Source organism: Rhinichthys klamathensis, unplaced genomic scaffold (genome assembly GCF_029890125.1).
Source record: "Rhinichthys klamathensis goyatoka isolate OS25496 unplaced genomic scaffold, OSU_Roscu_1.1 h1tg000593l_1, whole genome shotgun sequence".
Lineage (NCBI taxonomy): Eukaryota > Metazoa > Chordata > Actinopteri > Cypriniformes > Leuciscidae > Rhinichthys > Rhinichthys klamathensis.
Window position 1 is genome coordinate 823,671 of NW_026607050.1, and position 14,292 is coordinate 837,962.

The window sequence follows — 14,292 nt, forward strand, 5'->3', positions numbered from 1 at the left end:
TGTAGACATGCTTCAGTGTCACTATAATTGTCATTTCAGTTATTGAGGCAGACTTTAAAAGCAGAAGGAAGAGCCATTCTAAGCTTTTTTATTCATTTAACTCATTGTTTTCAGTTATCACAACTGTTATAACACTGGTTATTAAATAAGCAGATATTACTGTTACTAAACTCAGCTCAAAAGAAATTTAAATTCCAAATTGATCCATATCGTGATACATATCGTATCGTGGCTTTAGTATCGTGATACGTATCGTATCGTGACATTGTTGGTGATACACAGCCCTAGTTCATAGTACATTAACTAAGGTAATAACAGATACAATTAAAATTAAAACTCAATTTAAAATGTATTACTAAATGTTGAAATGAACAAACTAACAATGAATAATATTTCTACAACATTTATTAACCTTAGTTAATGTTAAAAATGGAATCTTATTGTAAAGTGTTACCATTTCATATAAATCCAAAGAGTCATGCTTAAAGATGGCTATATCTAAATATCTGCAAAGCCTAGAGCATTAAAATTACATACATGTAGACCTATATTACATGTGTATTCTCGCTTTATTTGCTTCTATTTTAGAACACTTGATGATTATCTAATCAAAATAACAATATGTATTGTAGTAGTGATAAAAAAAAGAACTGAAATCGAAAACGTTCTTATTTGTTTCTGTCGGCTGCATTAACATATCAATGTTTAGAAAGCAATCACGTCACTAGCTTTAAATATGCAACTTCACCGGCTAATGAATGCATAAATGTGACCAGCTGGATATAAACTAAATGGAAATAGATGGTAAAAATTGTGACAAATCATTTGGGTCAGGTTGGTGTGTGTTTTTGTCACATTGCTTTAATCGCTTGAGGTAGCCACAACTAATGCAAGTCCTCTCAGCCTCGACGGCAAACATTCTCTGCTAATGCAGCATCTAGTCAACAAATTAATGACTTTATAATGATATGGCAATAATGTACTTTAGTGTTCTGTATTCATACCGCTTCACTGTCGATGTTTTAATTGCGCATCTGAAGTGTCAGCGCTCTCCTTGCAGCTTGTGATCTCTGTGCCGCGCACAGCCTCGCGTGTTAACGTAAACGACTCAGCCAGTGATAGTTTGTTATTCCGCCTCTAGAGGCCGCTCTCGCTCTGTATAATGCCAGCATACTCTTCTCTCAGTCGCTCCAGCAACAGACACTCAACCCGGAAAAACTATCGGTGTGGATTTTTGCCGATAACGATAGTTCCACCAATCAGCTATCAGTACCGATATATCGGCAAAACCGATAAATCGGTTGACCTCTAATGCCTAATGACACCCTTTAGCTGTGTTTATATTAACAGCATAACACAACCTCTTATGCCTTGTGTTGGCATGAAACCTGTACAATGAACTTTAATTTTTTTTTTTTACAATTTATCTGCTTAAATAGTGAAAACATTCGCTACACATTTAAAGCAGATGATTTATCAATAATTGCTCTGCAATTTTTGGATTTCTTTGAAACTTGTCATTGTATTGGATTGACACTTACAATGATAAATAATATGCATGCACACTTTATCATTTTGATGCAGTTCGTTAATTTGATTCGATTCGAATAACCAAATTGCCTATGCAAAGATCCATCCCAACCCGAAGTGAGAGCAGACATGTTTGGAGCTTTAGTTAAGCCGGGGCTGCTAATTGCCCTTAGCCTGGATGTCATCTGCATACAGAAGTTTGCTAATGCTAACATAGTGCCAAGTAAGCTGAAGAGGCACTTAGAATTGAAGCATCCCTTTCTCAAAGAAAAAAGACTTGGCTTTCATCAAACTGGCAGAAGACCAAGAACTGTGTGAAGGCATCTGACATAATACAAGAGGCTAGTTACGTATTGCTGGGGCTTATTGAAGTGGGAAAAAATTGATAGCTGGGACGCTGGTTTGATTGTCTTTTTGTTAAAAACAGTCGTTCTTAGGCTTTTTGTGTCTATTTACTTCGTATTTACACAAATTTACCCATTTGTGCCTGTTTTGAGTAATATTTAAATTCACATGCCTGTTAGTGCTCATTTTAACACCCTGAAAGTCTTGTCAGCTTGGTGTTACTCCAAATTTGAAAGCTTTTTTTTGCTCCTAGATCAAATTACATTAACCCATCTCACGCCTTAATGCTATTTTTTATATATATAATTATTATGCATCCAGCTTTTATGACCTCATATTAACTGAGAAACAGTATGGAGTATTTGTAATTTTAAAACTAATTTATCACACCAGAGGGCCATTTAAAATTAACTAGTGAAGACAAAGGTGTTTAAAAATGGTGAAATAGTCAAAGGACCTAAGATGTACACTTTCCCTTTATATAATTTCAAAACATCACAGAAATATTGAAGTCAATAGAATTTTTTTTTTTTTGTCATGCTCCAAATGCCCAGGGCTGTCGCCAGAAATTTTAAATTGGGGGGCACACTTTTTATGATCTGAGAAACAGAAATTCACCAAAAAAACAACATCCCGTATTTATTATTACTGAAATACACTAAGATCTATATTAAAACAACACCAAAACACAAGATAGTCCATCCTACAATATACCAAAAAAAAACCATTTGGCTGTATACTTTGTAAACATGAGTCATAAAGCTTTTCAATTCCTCCAACAACACAATAATAATAAAAAAGATAAATAGCCTACCAAAAAGCAACTTCAATATGTACATCTGTAGCACAAATCTTCTACATTCACAAAGCCTAATGTCTGATTTCTTGTGAGCAAAATGCTGCTGAAGACATTTCGTTATGTAATACGTGAATGGCCAAATCCACAGAAAGTGTTTTTATTTTATTTTTTTTATAGTAAGTTTGCTGAATGACCATACGATTAGGGTGGCACATTGTCATTTTTATATACTAGTTTTACATTCAATATAACAGTAAGAACAATCTTAGCATTTTAGAATTTTCATCCAAGGCAAATCTTAACCATAAATAAGCTCTTTTATAGGATTTCAATTTGTTACTTGCAACAAGTTTCTTTGGCTATTTTCATGGCATGGCTTTAAAATACTAACCAACCAATAATAATAGTAAGGGAAATAAAAATGATGGCAAGAATATTGATTCGTTGCATCATTTGTAGATATACATTTCTTTCTTTTGAATTTCTCTTTTGAAAACCAAAACAAAAATATCAGTGTTTTTAGCTAAACTGTGAACTTATGATAAAGGCCACTGCATGTTTAATTCCTTGAAAAAACACTTTGCTTTTATCACTTCATGCTTAATTGGACAATGAAATTGTGTATTTGTCATTAAAGGCACTTCTTTGCACTGTCCATCCATTTATGAGCGTAACTTCTGTTTTTCTGCAGGGAGATGCTGAGAATGTCATTGTTTAGCAAGTAATTACTGTAGTTCCTTTCTGGCTCGAGCAGCTTAATTAGGTGCTGCATGTTAACAGATTCAAGTGCGGGGTTTCTCTGTGATGGAGAGCCAAAAGCAGCTCTCATCTCTGCATGGAGGAATGGAGGAATATTAACTGTGTGTGTGTGAGATGGATCTCCTGGTGTGATTAATGTGCATTATCAGAGCAGTAAACCACTTGAAGTGCTCTGTCTTTCTGGTGCCACTGATTACTTACTTTTGCAACTTACATTTAATTATAAGGTGACCTCACGCTATCCACACTCCATCATTGTGTTGAGAGGAGCTGCTCGGTATGTGAGGTGAAAGTACTGTAATGCCATGTCTATTCAACCTCAGTCTGCAGCATGAGTCAATTCCTGTTTGGTCTGTTTATATGATCCACGTTCATATATTTAACTGCTCTTTTTGAGAATGGTGTGTATTGACGTCTTTCCACGGTTGAAACAACATTCCTTCTGATGTTCATTCATGTTTATTTGATGCTATAAATTAATGATTGGTTCACGAGCAGCTTTAACTGAGGCGCTACAGCGATCTGTCATGACAAATTAAACAGTCACAAAACGGTATTGTTTAAAATTTCTTTAAGAAAAATGACCAAATTTGAAAGTTGAGACTTTTTCATATCAAAAGTAACCTTGTCTGTCGGCGCGTTGTCAGTGTCCTCTTTCCTCCGCGATGTATTTTTCACTGTGTGAGAACATGTGTGGCATGAGAGCGGCATGGCTTGTCAGTAACTAAGGGTGTATTCACACCTGCCTTGTTTGGTTCGATTGAATCGAACTCTAGTTCGTTTCCCCCCTTGGTGCGGACCTTTTGGGCAGGTGTGAATACAGCAATCGAACTCGGGTGCGGACCAAACAACCGAACCGAGAACCCAGCTGAAGAGGTGGTCTCGGTACGGTTCCAAACGAACTCTGGTACGGTTCGTTTACGGTGTGAACATGAACCGACCCAATTGCAAGAAAGCACTGCGCCTTTGAGTTAAAAGGCTTCCGTAGTCGGAGATTTTGCCATAATGGTTTGTGTTACTGTTGTTCAAGTGCGAAAGAGAATTCCATTCCGGCGCGCTGTCTGGCCACACGATACTGTTGCACGTCTTTCTGCGCGCCGTGTGTGTGCATCATTGGAATGGAATGAATGAATGAGTGTGTGCATCAGGACATTCACATACAGAGCGTTCTCTTTAGTCTAATCGCGCATAGATCCAAAAAAAGCTTTTGCAGTTCATATAATGTAACGATAGTTACAATACAAGGATGACGCTGCGTTAAACTGGACAAACTTAAATCGCAAGCGTTAACATTGACAGCACTTGTTAGCAGTATATACAATAAGAATCTCATTATTTGAATGTGTGAACATAGCCCCTCTCTATGAATCAAAACTTTATACCTTATCCGTCTTCTGCGCAGTTTGTACAGAATAACACAAAATTAGTAAAATAACAAATATTGTAGTACGAAATATCTCCATGCTGAGCCTTTTTTGCACTTCCTGATTTCCCTACTTGAGAATCCTTGTCCAATGAATGGATGACCTTAGCACACGTGTGGTTTTGTTTACAAATTTTGGTTCACTTGCAAAAAGAGCAGTGTGAAAGCGAACGGTACCAAAAAAATTTTTTTTTTTAAATTATTTGGTCCGGACCAAAGCAAGTGAACTATCGGACTTTCCTGGTGTGAATACACCCTAAAGGTAACTCTTTGCGAACAGTCAATTGCATAATATCCCCTTTCATGTGAAGTCAAAGTTTCTTTCCATCGCCCTCTTTTGTTTGTTTGTTCGCTCCAGATGTTTGTGTTAGAGCTGGATTACTGTTGAATGCTTTAGAAATAGGCTCCTGAATAGGCAGTCATGTAATCTTACCAGTTTTGTATGTGCTCGCTTTTTTAATTTTTAATCAGCCTGCCCTCCAGTGGATTGAAACCTGATTCTGTTGAAGGAATGGAATTTCACATGTGATTCCACCTGCTTGTGTCTCATTGGCTGATGAAGCTGATTATGGCCATACTCTGATGTCTGCCTTTTCCAGACTGACTGTCCCCATAGAAAAGCTCACCTCATGTGCTAGTCAATTATGAGATGCTCGGCGTCTTTTGGGATTCTTAGAGCTCTGCAGAACGACTGATCAAGAGAGCGCTCTAGGGTGTTGTGCTTAATTCATCTTGCAGTGCTGGAGCGATTTCCCTATTTACATCATTATCATGGTAACGCTTCATTTAGACAACCGGTTGCACTATTAAAAATTCTATTAAAGTTAATTTACTAGTTAATATCATGAGAAAAGCATGGGTTATATAAGCGGAAACATCATATATTAAGCTTGATGTCTGAAAAGTCAGAGTCAGTATTTTTTTTATTAAATGGGGATATACAAAAGTGCATATTTTAAAAATCAACTAGTGAATTGCCTGAATGACCTAAGATTGGATTTTAAAAGCAAAGCAGACGGACAACAGGTGCAACACAATCACTAAAAAAAGTCGGCCTGAATGAGTAGAGCTGTAGAAGTGATGCTTTAAAGGGGATTTAATGGTGCAACTTTTTAGAGAAGGGTTTAGTGTGAAATTGTGTTGCTTGCTGTCACAATCTTATGATCCTAAGATCTCATGTTGCCCTGGCAAATGCAAAATAAATCTTCATTTGTCTTTGTGGCACATATATAGGAGCTACTGTGACATTCCGTTGGCTGACATTGTGCTTTCATTACAGAGGATGCCAGCTCCGATCAGACTGCGGGAGCTGATCCGGACAATCCGGACGGCCCGAACCCAGGCGGAGGAGCGAGAGATGATCCAGAAAGAGTGTGCTGCCATTAGGTCCTCCTTTAGAGAAGAGGACAACACGTACCGCTGTAGAAATGTGGCTAAGCTGCTTTATATGCACATGTTGGGGTACCCAGCACACTTTGGCCAGGTGAGAAAACAGTGTTTCAGAAATTGCAGGGTCATCATTGGAATCTTTAACCCACTTTAACCAGGCAGAATTTCGCAGTGTTTGATGGGCAAAATCTCATTTTTAGCTGGAGTGCCTGAAACTGATTGCATCACAGAAGTTCACAGACAAACGGATAGGATACCTGGGAGCCATGCTGCTCCTGGATGAGAGGCAGGACGTCCATCTCTTAATGACAAACTGCATCAAAAAGTGAGTGAGCAGACGATCTCATCTTGTCTCAACAACTGGCTGTGTGATTGGTGGGAGTTTAACATGACCGTTGTAGGTGGAGAGCGTAAAGTGCTGGATGATTGGAAGCTGCTTCCTGAGTTTGATGGCATTTTAAATGGGATCTCTCTTTTCCATTTAGTATCCCTCAAACATCTTATATAAGTAAAAAAAAAGAAAAAAAAAAGCGCCCTAAGTTATTATCATTATCTCTTTCTTCAGAACTCAGATTTTACATTGAACATCAAATGGCAGCCCAACGTCATGCCAAAACTGAGGCTGAATAGGAATATGTACAATTTTGGTCTCTAAAGATTTCTTGAATTTGGTAGTTTAATGCTCTCAGCAGCCAATAATTCATATCGTAGTTGGCAAGAACCATGTTTTATGCCTTTGGCGTTTATCCAGAGCGACTTGCATTGCATTCCAGGCCTGGGAATTAAACCCATGACCTTGGTGTTGCTAACACCATGCTTTATTGTGTGTGAACTACAGAAAAGCTTCTTTCTTTCTTTTTTTACCTTGAATTGTTTATTTTTTCTCATGTTGCCAATATAATCTAATGACTTTGGTTGCTTAGATGCTGTAATTTTTTTACCAGATGAATTTCCACCAAAAAAATTAATTAATTGGATGCGTAGCATTTGACATCAATATATGGGAAGCGTTTTCCCTCCATTTTAAAATTTGAATAATTTTGCTGTCCTAACTATAGAAATTTATTTATTTGGTTGTTAGTTTTTATTTCTTGCCTTCTTTGACCCATTTTTGACTTGCCCATCAGTTAATAATCACTTATTTAAATGATTGTATACATTTCCTTATGTTCTCTCTGCAGTGACTTAAACCACAGTACACAGTATGTGCAGGGACTGGCCTTGTGCACCCTGGGCTGCATGGGCTCATCTGAAATGTGCCGTGACTTAGCTGGAGAAGTGGAGAAACTCCTCAAAACGTCAAACTCCTATCTGAGGAAAAAGGTATTTCACACTCTTCACAGCTGAACGTGGACTTCATGTCCTGTTGGATGTCGAGCTCTGAATGTGTGAATGGTTTATGACATGATCTCTTTGCCCTCAGGCAGCACTGTGTGCGGTTCACGTCATCCGTAAAGTCCCAGAGCTGATGGAGATGTTCCTGCCAGCAACAAAAAACCTGCTCAGCGAGAAAAATCATGGTGAGAGCTCTGTTCCTTAAACTTTCCCATAGGTCTCATTTTATTGTCATTAAAAAGAATAAACCGATAGATCATTCCTACTAAGCAATAGATTTTCATCATATATGCGTTAATATATTGAATACATTAATGCATGTTGAATTAAGATGACCTTTTCTTTAATTGCGATATTACAATTTAGTGAATATGGAGGGGTGAACTTTGATTTGAGTGGATGCTGCCGATTTAAATGTAAAAACCAATGTAAAAAAATAGCAATTTCTGTCAGGGCTTTTTTTTTCTAATTAAAATGTTTGAAACTTACTTTGTTTAAATTGGTTCTTATCAATTTAGTTTTTAATATAGTATTTAGTTATTTACTCTGTCCTCAATATCATTTTCCATTTACTTGTCCATCTCTTACTTTCAAAAGCAAACTCCACCATCGTCCTGAATGAACAGAATCAATTTTGCCCTTGTGTAAAATTACTGTCAGTCCCCAGTTAAGAAATGGCAAACTTTAGCTTTTTATTGTTAAGAAACGAGTTAATTTGAATGTCTTTTGTTCATACATTCAGATTTAAATCTTTTACTTTTTTTACAGACTTTAAAAAAAAAAGTCTTTTACATTAAACAACAGCAGAATGTCAATTTGTTGTTCATTTTCATAATGTAAATGAACCGTTTATGGGTTGTTTATGAGTTACATAATGAAATATGTAGAAAAAGATATCAATGTATTGTTCTGTGTTTTCTGCAGGAGTTCTCCACACATCTGTTGTTCTGCTCACTGAAATGTGTGAGCGAAGTCCTGACATGCTCTCTCACTTCAGGAAGGTACATAGCAAGCGTTCATGCCTTGACCTTCACCAGTCACCTCTAAAACTGTTTATGCACCACATCAGCCACTCTGAGACAAACACTCTTATCTGTTGCTGATAGCGTTGACATGACTACTAAAATGAGACTGTAGTCCTTTGACTGAAATCTGGATGCTTGTCCTAGATTTAGCTGCAGGTGTGTTTATCTCACTGGGAGATGATGAATAAGGGTTCTTCCTCTGTATATCTGCTTCTACTCTTCCCACCCCCAGCCAGATCTACTGTGCCAGCACGCCCACCTCTCATGCTCATAACTGTAGCATTATGTTAAGCTCTTCTCTGAAAGTGACTCTTTTTTCCAATTCCCCCCTAACATCTACTTCATATTTTTTCTGTCATTTGTCTGTTACAATTCCTGCATTGTATTAGAATGAAAAGGTAAGAAGACATTCTGGTTTCATAGCTGGTGCATGCTCTTAAAGAAAACAAAACAGACTCATCCTCATGGTCACTGTAGATGTAGTCCAATTTTTGGTTTTGATGTACTGTTTATTTTGCAATTGTCGTCATTTAAGTGTTTTCTTTTGTTTTTATGCAGGATTACGTAGACCTCATACATTTTCACTTGTCCTGCTTTTACCTTTAGATTAATTTTAATGGTTCTCTTTCATACGGTCACTATTGGGTTGTGGTTTTTCCAATATGTACATTATAGTGGGGGCACAATTAAAATGGAGACATTTCCAAAATTAATGAGGATTATATTAATAAACAAAAAAAGTGCCAAACCATTACCAAAAACACTGACATGATATCCATGTCTTAAACATCTTAATTAAATGTATAGTGAAACCAATCTATTGGAAGATGATCAACTCAGGGTGCCTACTTGTATTGACACTTACGGACCCTTTTTATGTGCTGTCCTGTTTTGAAATCTCAATGACCCTGCTGTGACCTCGCTGATAGTCCTTTTTTTTCTCCCACTTTTTTTTTCTTTTTTTCTAGCTGGTTCCACAACTTGTAAGAATCCTGAAGAATCTGATCATGTCAGGCTACTCCCCTGAGCATGATGTGTCCGGCATCAGTGACCCTTTCCTGCAGGTAAAGACACATCATCTCCTGTCTATGTTGCTGTGTTTAAAAGTGCCGTAAGTGATATCGGCTGTTCTGGAACTACTGGCAGAATTACAATTTGACACGCCCCCTAGCTCTAAAACCCCACCCTGCAAAGACAGTTTAGAGGAAATTGCACACTCCCATGACAAACACTTTATTTGTGAAGCGGAGAATGGCGCTTGAACGATTCATTTCAACATGCTCTCAACTTCCTGCTTCCCTTATATGGACTGAGCTATGAACATGCAGAATAATTGACGGGAAGAAAGTGCCTGTAAGTTTTCTGATTAGCTGAACCCCATTTACAGAACCTAGGGTAGTCACCGAGACATGACAGTTTCAGTGATATGTCATGTAATAGGAATATTTCCTGAGTGCCATTCCATAACATCTCTTACAGCACCTTTAATGTTGCCATCCATGTGATTTACAGTCTGTAATGTATCTGAAGTCCTTTGTTTGGTCAGATCCACAAAATTGATTTTTAGAGTGGTCCTTAAGTTTGCAATCCATTTTTTCCAATTGAGGTGATATCTGTTCTTTATATGCTAAAGCAATGGTTCACTTTTTGTCTCTTGGCATTTTTGAAGGTGCGTATATTGAGGCTACTGAGAATTCTGGGAAAGGGTGATGATGATTCTAGTGAAGCTATGAATGACATTCTTGCACAGGTAAGCAGTTTGTTTAGATCCACTTTAGAACTACATACCTTTTCCTTTCTACCTTCTAAAGATTTCCCATCAAATTATTTTTTAATAGGTTGCAACGAACACAGAGACGAGTAAAAATGTAGGCAATGCTATCCTCTACGAAACTGTTCTTACTATTATGGACATCAAATCAGAGAGTGGACTAAGGGTGAGTGTTGCTCAGAAATCTGATTGAATTGTCAAAATTTCCTGATATTCAAAGGGTGTCTCGGGGCTCCAGACTAACATTTCAGAGCAGTAGCACCTGTGCCACTAAGTTACAGACGGTGGCAACAACTTGATTCAGTAGCACCTGGGGGTTGGGGGGATTTTTAATCATAAAGGTAAATTAATCATAAAATGACTTGTTTTGCAGTAACTAATAATATTGCATTTACTTCTTGGAAATGCATTTTTGACAGTAAAGCAATGAGCTTGAGTTGAGGAACTTTTATTAACAAGAATTTTTTATAGAGAAAGATACAAATATTTGGGTTATCGCATTAAAAATAACTGGAAAAAGTGTGAAGCACTTGAAAGTCCTTGAAAAATGCTTGAATTTCACCTTCAAAAGGTTGTACAAACCTTCAAATGAATAATGTAAAAACATTCGACTATTTCTGCCACAATACCATGTTTACAGTAATGGCGCTTTTCCACTACACAGTACCAGCTCGACTCGACTCGGCTCGCCTTTGTTTGGTTTTCCACTGTGTAAAAGTTGTACCTGTACCTGTTTTCGGGTACTTTTTTTGTATCACCTCCGGCGAGGTTCTGAGCGAGCTGAGGCGATACTAAAATGTGACGTGAAAACAATGCCGACTGCTGATTGGTCAGAGAGAATCGTCACTATTCACTGCATCATCATTGCACGTGCCAGATGGAGTATCCAGAATAACCCCGCCATTTTTAAATGGTTACTAAACTTACTACTATTATTATGGCAACTCGGAAGAATATGCTGTGGTCAAACGAGGAAGTGCAGAGTGTCCTTTGTATAAGATTCGTATACTCTCGTATAAGATTACGTCACGGCAGTTTCCTGCGGCGTCGCTATGACGACCGGGTACTATTTGTGGCGGTACTGTCTGCAATGGAAAACGGAGCGAAAAGCGAGCCGAGTCGGTACTGGTAATGGAAAAGCACCATAAGTTACCACATTAAATCCTTGGTGAATAATTGGTGATTTGTGGACTGAAAAGCCTTCTATAACATGTTTGTTCATGGCACAATGCTGCCCTACAAAGGCAAAAGACCTTAACTCGCTAGAGTGTGGAACTGAGAAAAAAGACTTTAAAGATTTGTAGTTGTCCCGCCAAATTAATTATAGGTAGGACACTGAAAATCTGGCAATTAGATGTTTAAGTAATGAAAATTATCTACATAACAAAATTTTGAGCTCAAACTTGACTTTTGACCACTATTTTAAAGTTACTGTACTCTGCCTTTGTATTGTCAACAAAAAGTGAGAAGTCATGCCAAGGCAAAAGCCAGTAACTTCCACATTATCAATATTTGGTTGCTGATCACCATTAACAAAATCATTATAGTAACACCTGTATAAAATCTAGTGATCATGGCATTTATTTTGTATAATTTACAATTACCTAGCCTTCTAGTTATTGTGCTTTGGTTGCATTCTGGTGGCCCTATTAATACATTAGACATGACAAAATACCTCCATAAAGACTAAAGAGTATCTTCAAGTGGTACCGAGTGGCATAAGACTTGCTAAACACGCGTTATAATGTAATGTAATGATCACGATAAAACAGATCCTCGCGCACATTCGACCCGGAGACTGTTTATAGCGGTGCGTGGATCTGAAAGACGAATACTTTCACAGGCGTTTACCGAGATTCGTGTTCGAAGGTGTAACGATCCGTTCATGAAAAGTAGCCTATAATGCAGTGCTTCCCTTAAGGACTCAGTAGGGAGCGCGTTCTGGACTACTTAGACGACTAATGCATTTTATAGCACAACCTTCTGTGTTCTGCGTCTTTTCAGTATGCGTTGGTTTCAGCTGTCAGCCTATTATTGTGCGTGCACTTCGCTCGTCCCGCGGATTTATTCCGGACGCTGTGTTTTGTATGCATGCTTTTAACAGCTGTTCTGATGTTGTATGCACCAGCACTTCTTGCTTCATTCTGCTGTATGCGACAATATAACCTTGTTGCTTCATTATTATCACTCTGTGTCTGTGATATTAGTCCCGCGTCGGCTCGACCGTGTTCAAGGCGGAGCTGAAGGCGCCGGTGAAGTTTTGGCACTCTGCCAGCTAGATGCATGATTGTTTCAACTAGGTCCGGTACCCGAACTGGGTGAGGCGGGGCTTTAGTTCTTTGTTGTATTGACCTGCTTCGGTATGTGTAACATTTGTCTGTCAACTCTGCATATATCCTTCGCGATCGATATCGCACGTTTGTCGATGGAGCGGGTTAAGAGCATAGGCTACTAAATGTTCTGACCGCATTAGTGCAGGACAAAGCTCTGATGATATCAGAAGTTACAGGGACGGATGGTAGCTGTACAAAGTACACAGGCTACATCGTAATTTTAATTTTAATGGAGAGTAGCCTAAAACAAAGGCAGAACACCGTATAATCTGATAGGTAGCATTATTTGATAGAACGCCAGCACCGTAACTTCATATTGACGCGCAGCTAAACAAAGGCAGAGTGCCGTAACTCGATATGAGCGTTCCAAAACAAAGCCAAAGAGCCGTAACAACAGTTACGGTGTTCTGCCTTGGTTTCTCATTGGCTTTTGGAAGTTACGGTTAAGACAAACCATTATTTTCTCTAAAAAACAACGGAATTGACTCAAGATACTTATCCACATGATAAAGGAGGTCTTGAATGTGCCAAAAATATCAATAACTCATTTTCGACCAAAAACAAAGTTACGGTCTTTTGCCTTTGCACGGCAGAATGTTTCTCCTGGTTTCCATGTCAACACTATTTGATCTGATATGGTTTATAACAGAGAATTCTGCGCCGAATTCGAATGCTGCTTCTCACTAAATCTTGCAGTGATGTCATTAATACTGAGGTGAATTAAAATGCTTTCTCACTGGATCTCCCAGCGCTGTGTAATGGTGTTGCTTGATTAAGATCGGCCCCAGCTAAGCAATGAATTACTGTTTCTCATAAAATTGGCCTTGGCTGCATTATAGATTTTTCTTATTCTAAATGTGATGTGTTGGGGAATTTGGCTATTAACATGTAACATTTCAATTATATTCTGCTGAAATTAACGAAATGAAGATTTGTTCATTTTGCTTAACGAGACTCAAAGAGCCAGTAAAATGATCTGAACTTCCCATCATTACTGCGCTGTCTAATATTGGTCTGAGCTGATTAACTGTCCGTGACTTCTCGAACGAGAAGCACGGTTTCTTCCGCTTTTTGTTTTTCGTTTGATGTTTTTCATATGCAACAGAAATGGCAGCTCTTATTAGTTGGGCAACGTAGTGGTTGCACCAGTGCGCAAACTAAGAAAATTTACTCGCACCAGCAAGAAAAGGGGTCACAAAATGCAGTCTGGAGCCCTGGTATCTGCCAGTGTTAATTTGGTTGACGAAAATAACGACGAAAATTATTCGTCAACGACATTTTTTCACAGACGAAAACGAGACGATAACTAAATAAAACCTAGTTTTGAATGACAAAGACTATGACGAAAATCTATTGACATTTTCGTCAACGAATAAAAACTAGACGAAAATGTTAGATAGTGACGATTTGGGAAGCGATCCGTCAGAACTGATGTCCTGCGTGTGTGGTAGATGCGCACATTTGTAGGCTACTGTAACGTGATCTACCCCGCGGTCATAAAACGTTAAAAAATGTGAACGTCTGGGAGAATGAGTAGGGCAGACATATAGATCTCTGAATAAGAGTGACGATGCAAAAAAGAG

The 14,292-nt window shown here is 38.2% G+C and overlaps 1 protein-coding gene across 3 annotated transcripts in view; it reads left to right on the top strand.

Moving 5' to 3' along the window:
- Positions 1-14,292, top strand: part of ap1g1 (adaptor related protein complex 1 subunit gamma 1) — a 34,692-nt gene that overhangs the window by 9,285 nt on the left and 11,115 nt on the right. For all 3 annotated transcript variants that reach the window (XM_056240323.1, XM_056240325.1, XM_056240324.1), the window contains exons 2-9: positions 6,136-6,339; positions 6,446-6,570; positions 7,427-7,568; positions 7,669-7,765; positions 8,505-8,581; positions 9,574-9,669; positions 10,275-10,355; positions 10,444-10,542. In XM_056240323.1, coding sequence (XP_056096298.1) covers positions 6,139-6,339; positions 6,446-6,570; positions 7,427-7,568; positions 7,669-7,765; positions 8,505-8,581; positions 9,574-9,669; positions 10,275-10,355; positions 10,444-10,542 — 918 coding nt within the window. In that variant the 5' untranslated portion in view covers positions 6,136-6,138. The remainder of the gene's footprint in view (positions 1-6,135; positions 6,340-6,445; positions 6,571-7,426; positions 7,569-7,668; positions 7,766-8,504; positions 8,582-9,573; positions 9,670-10,274; positions 10,356-10,443; positions 10,543-14,292) is intronic.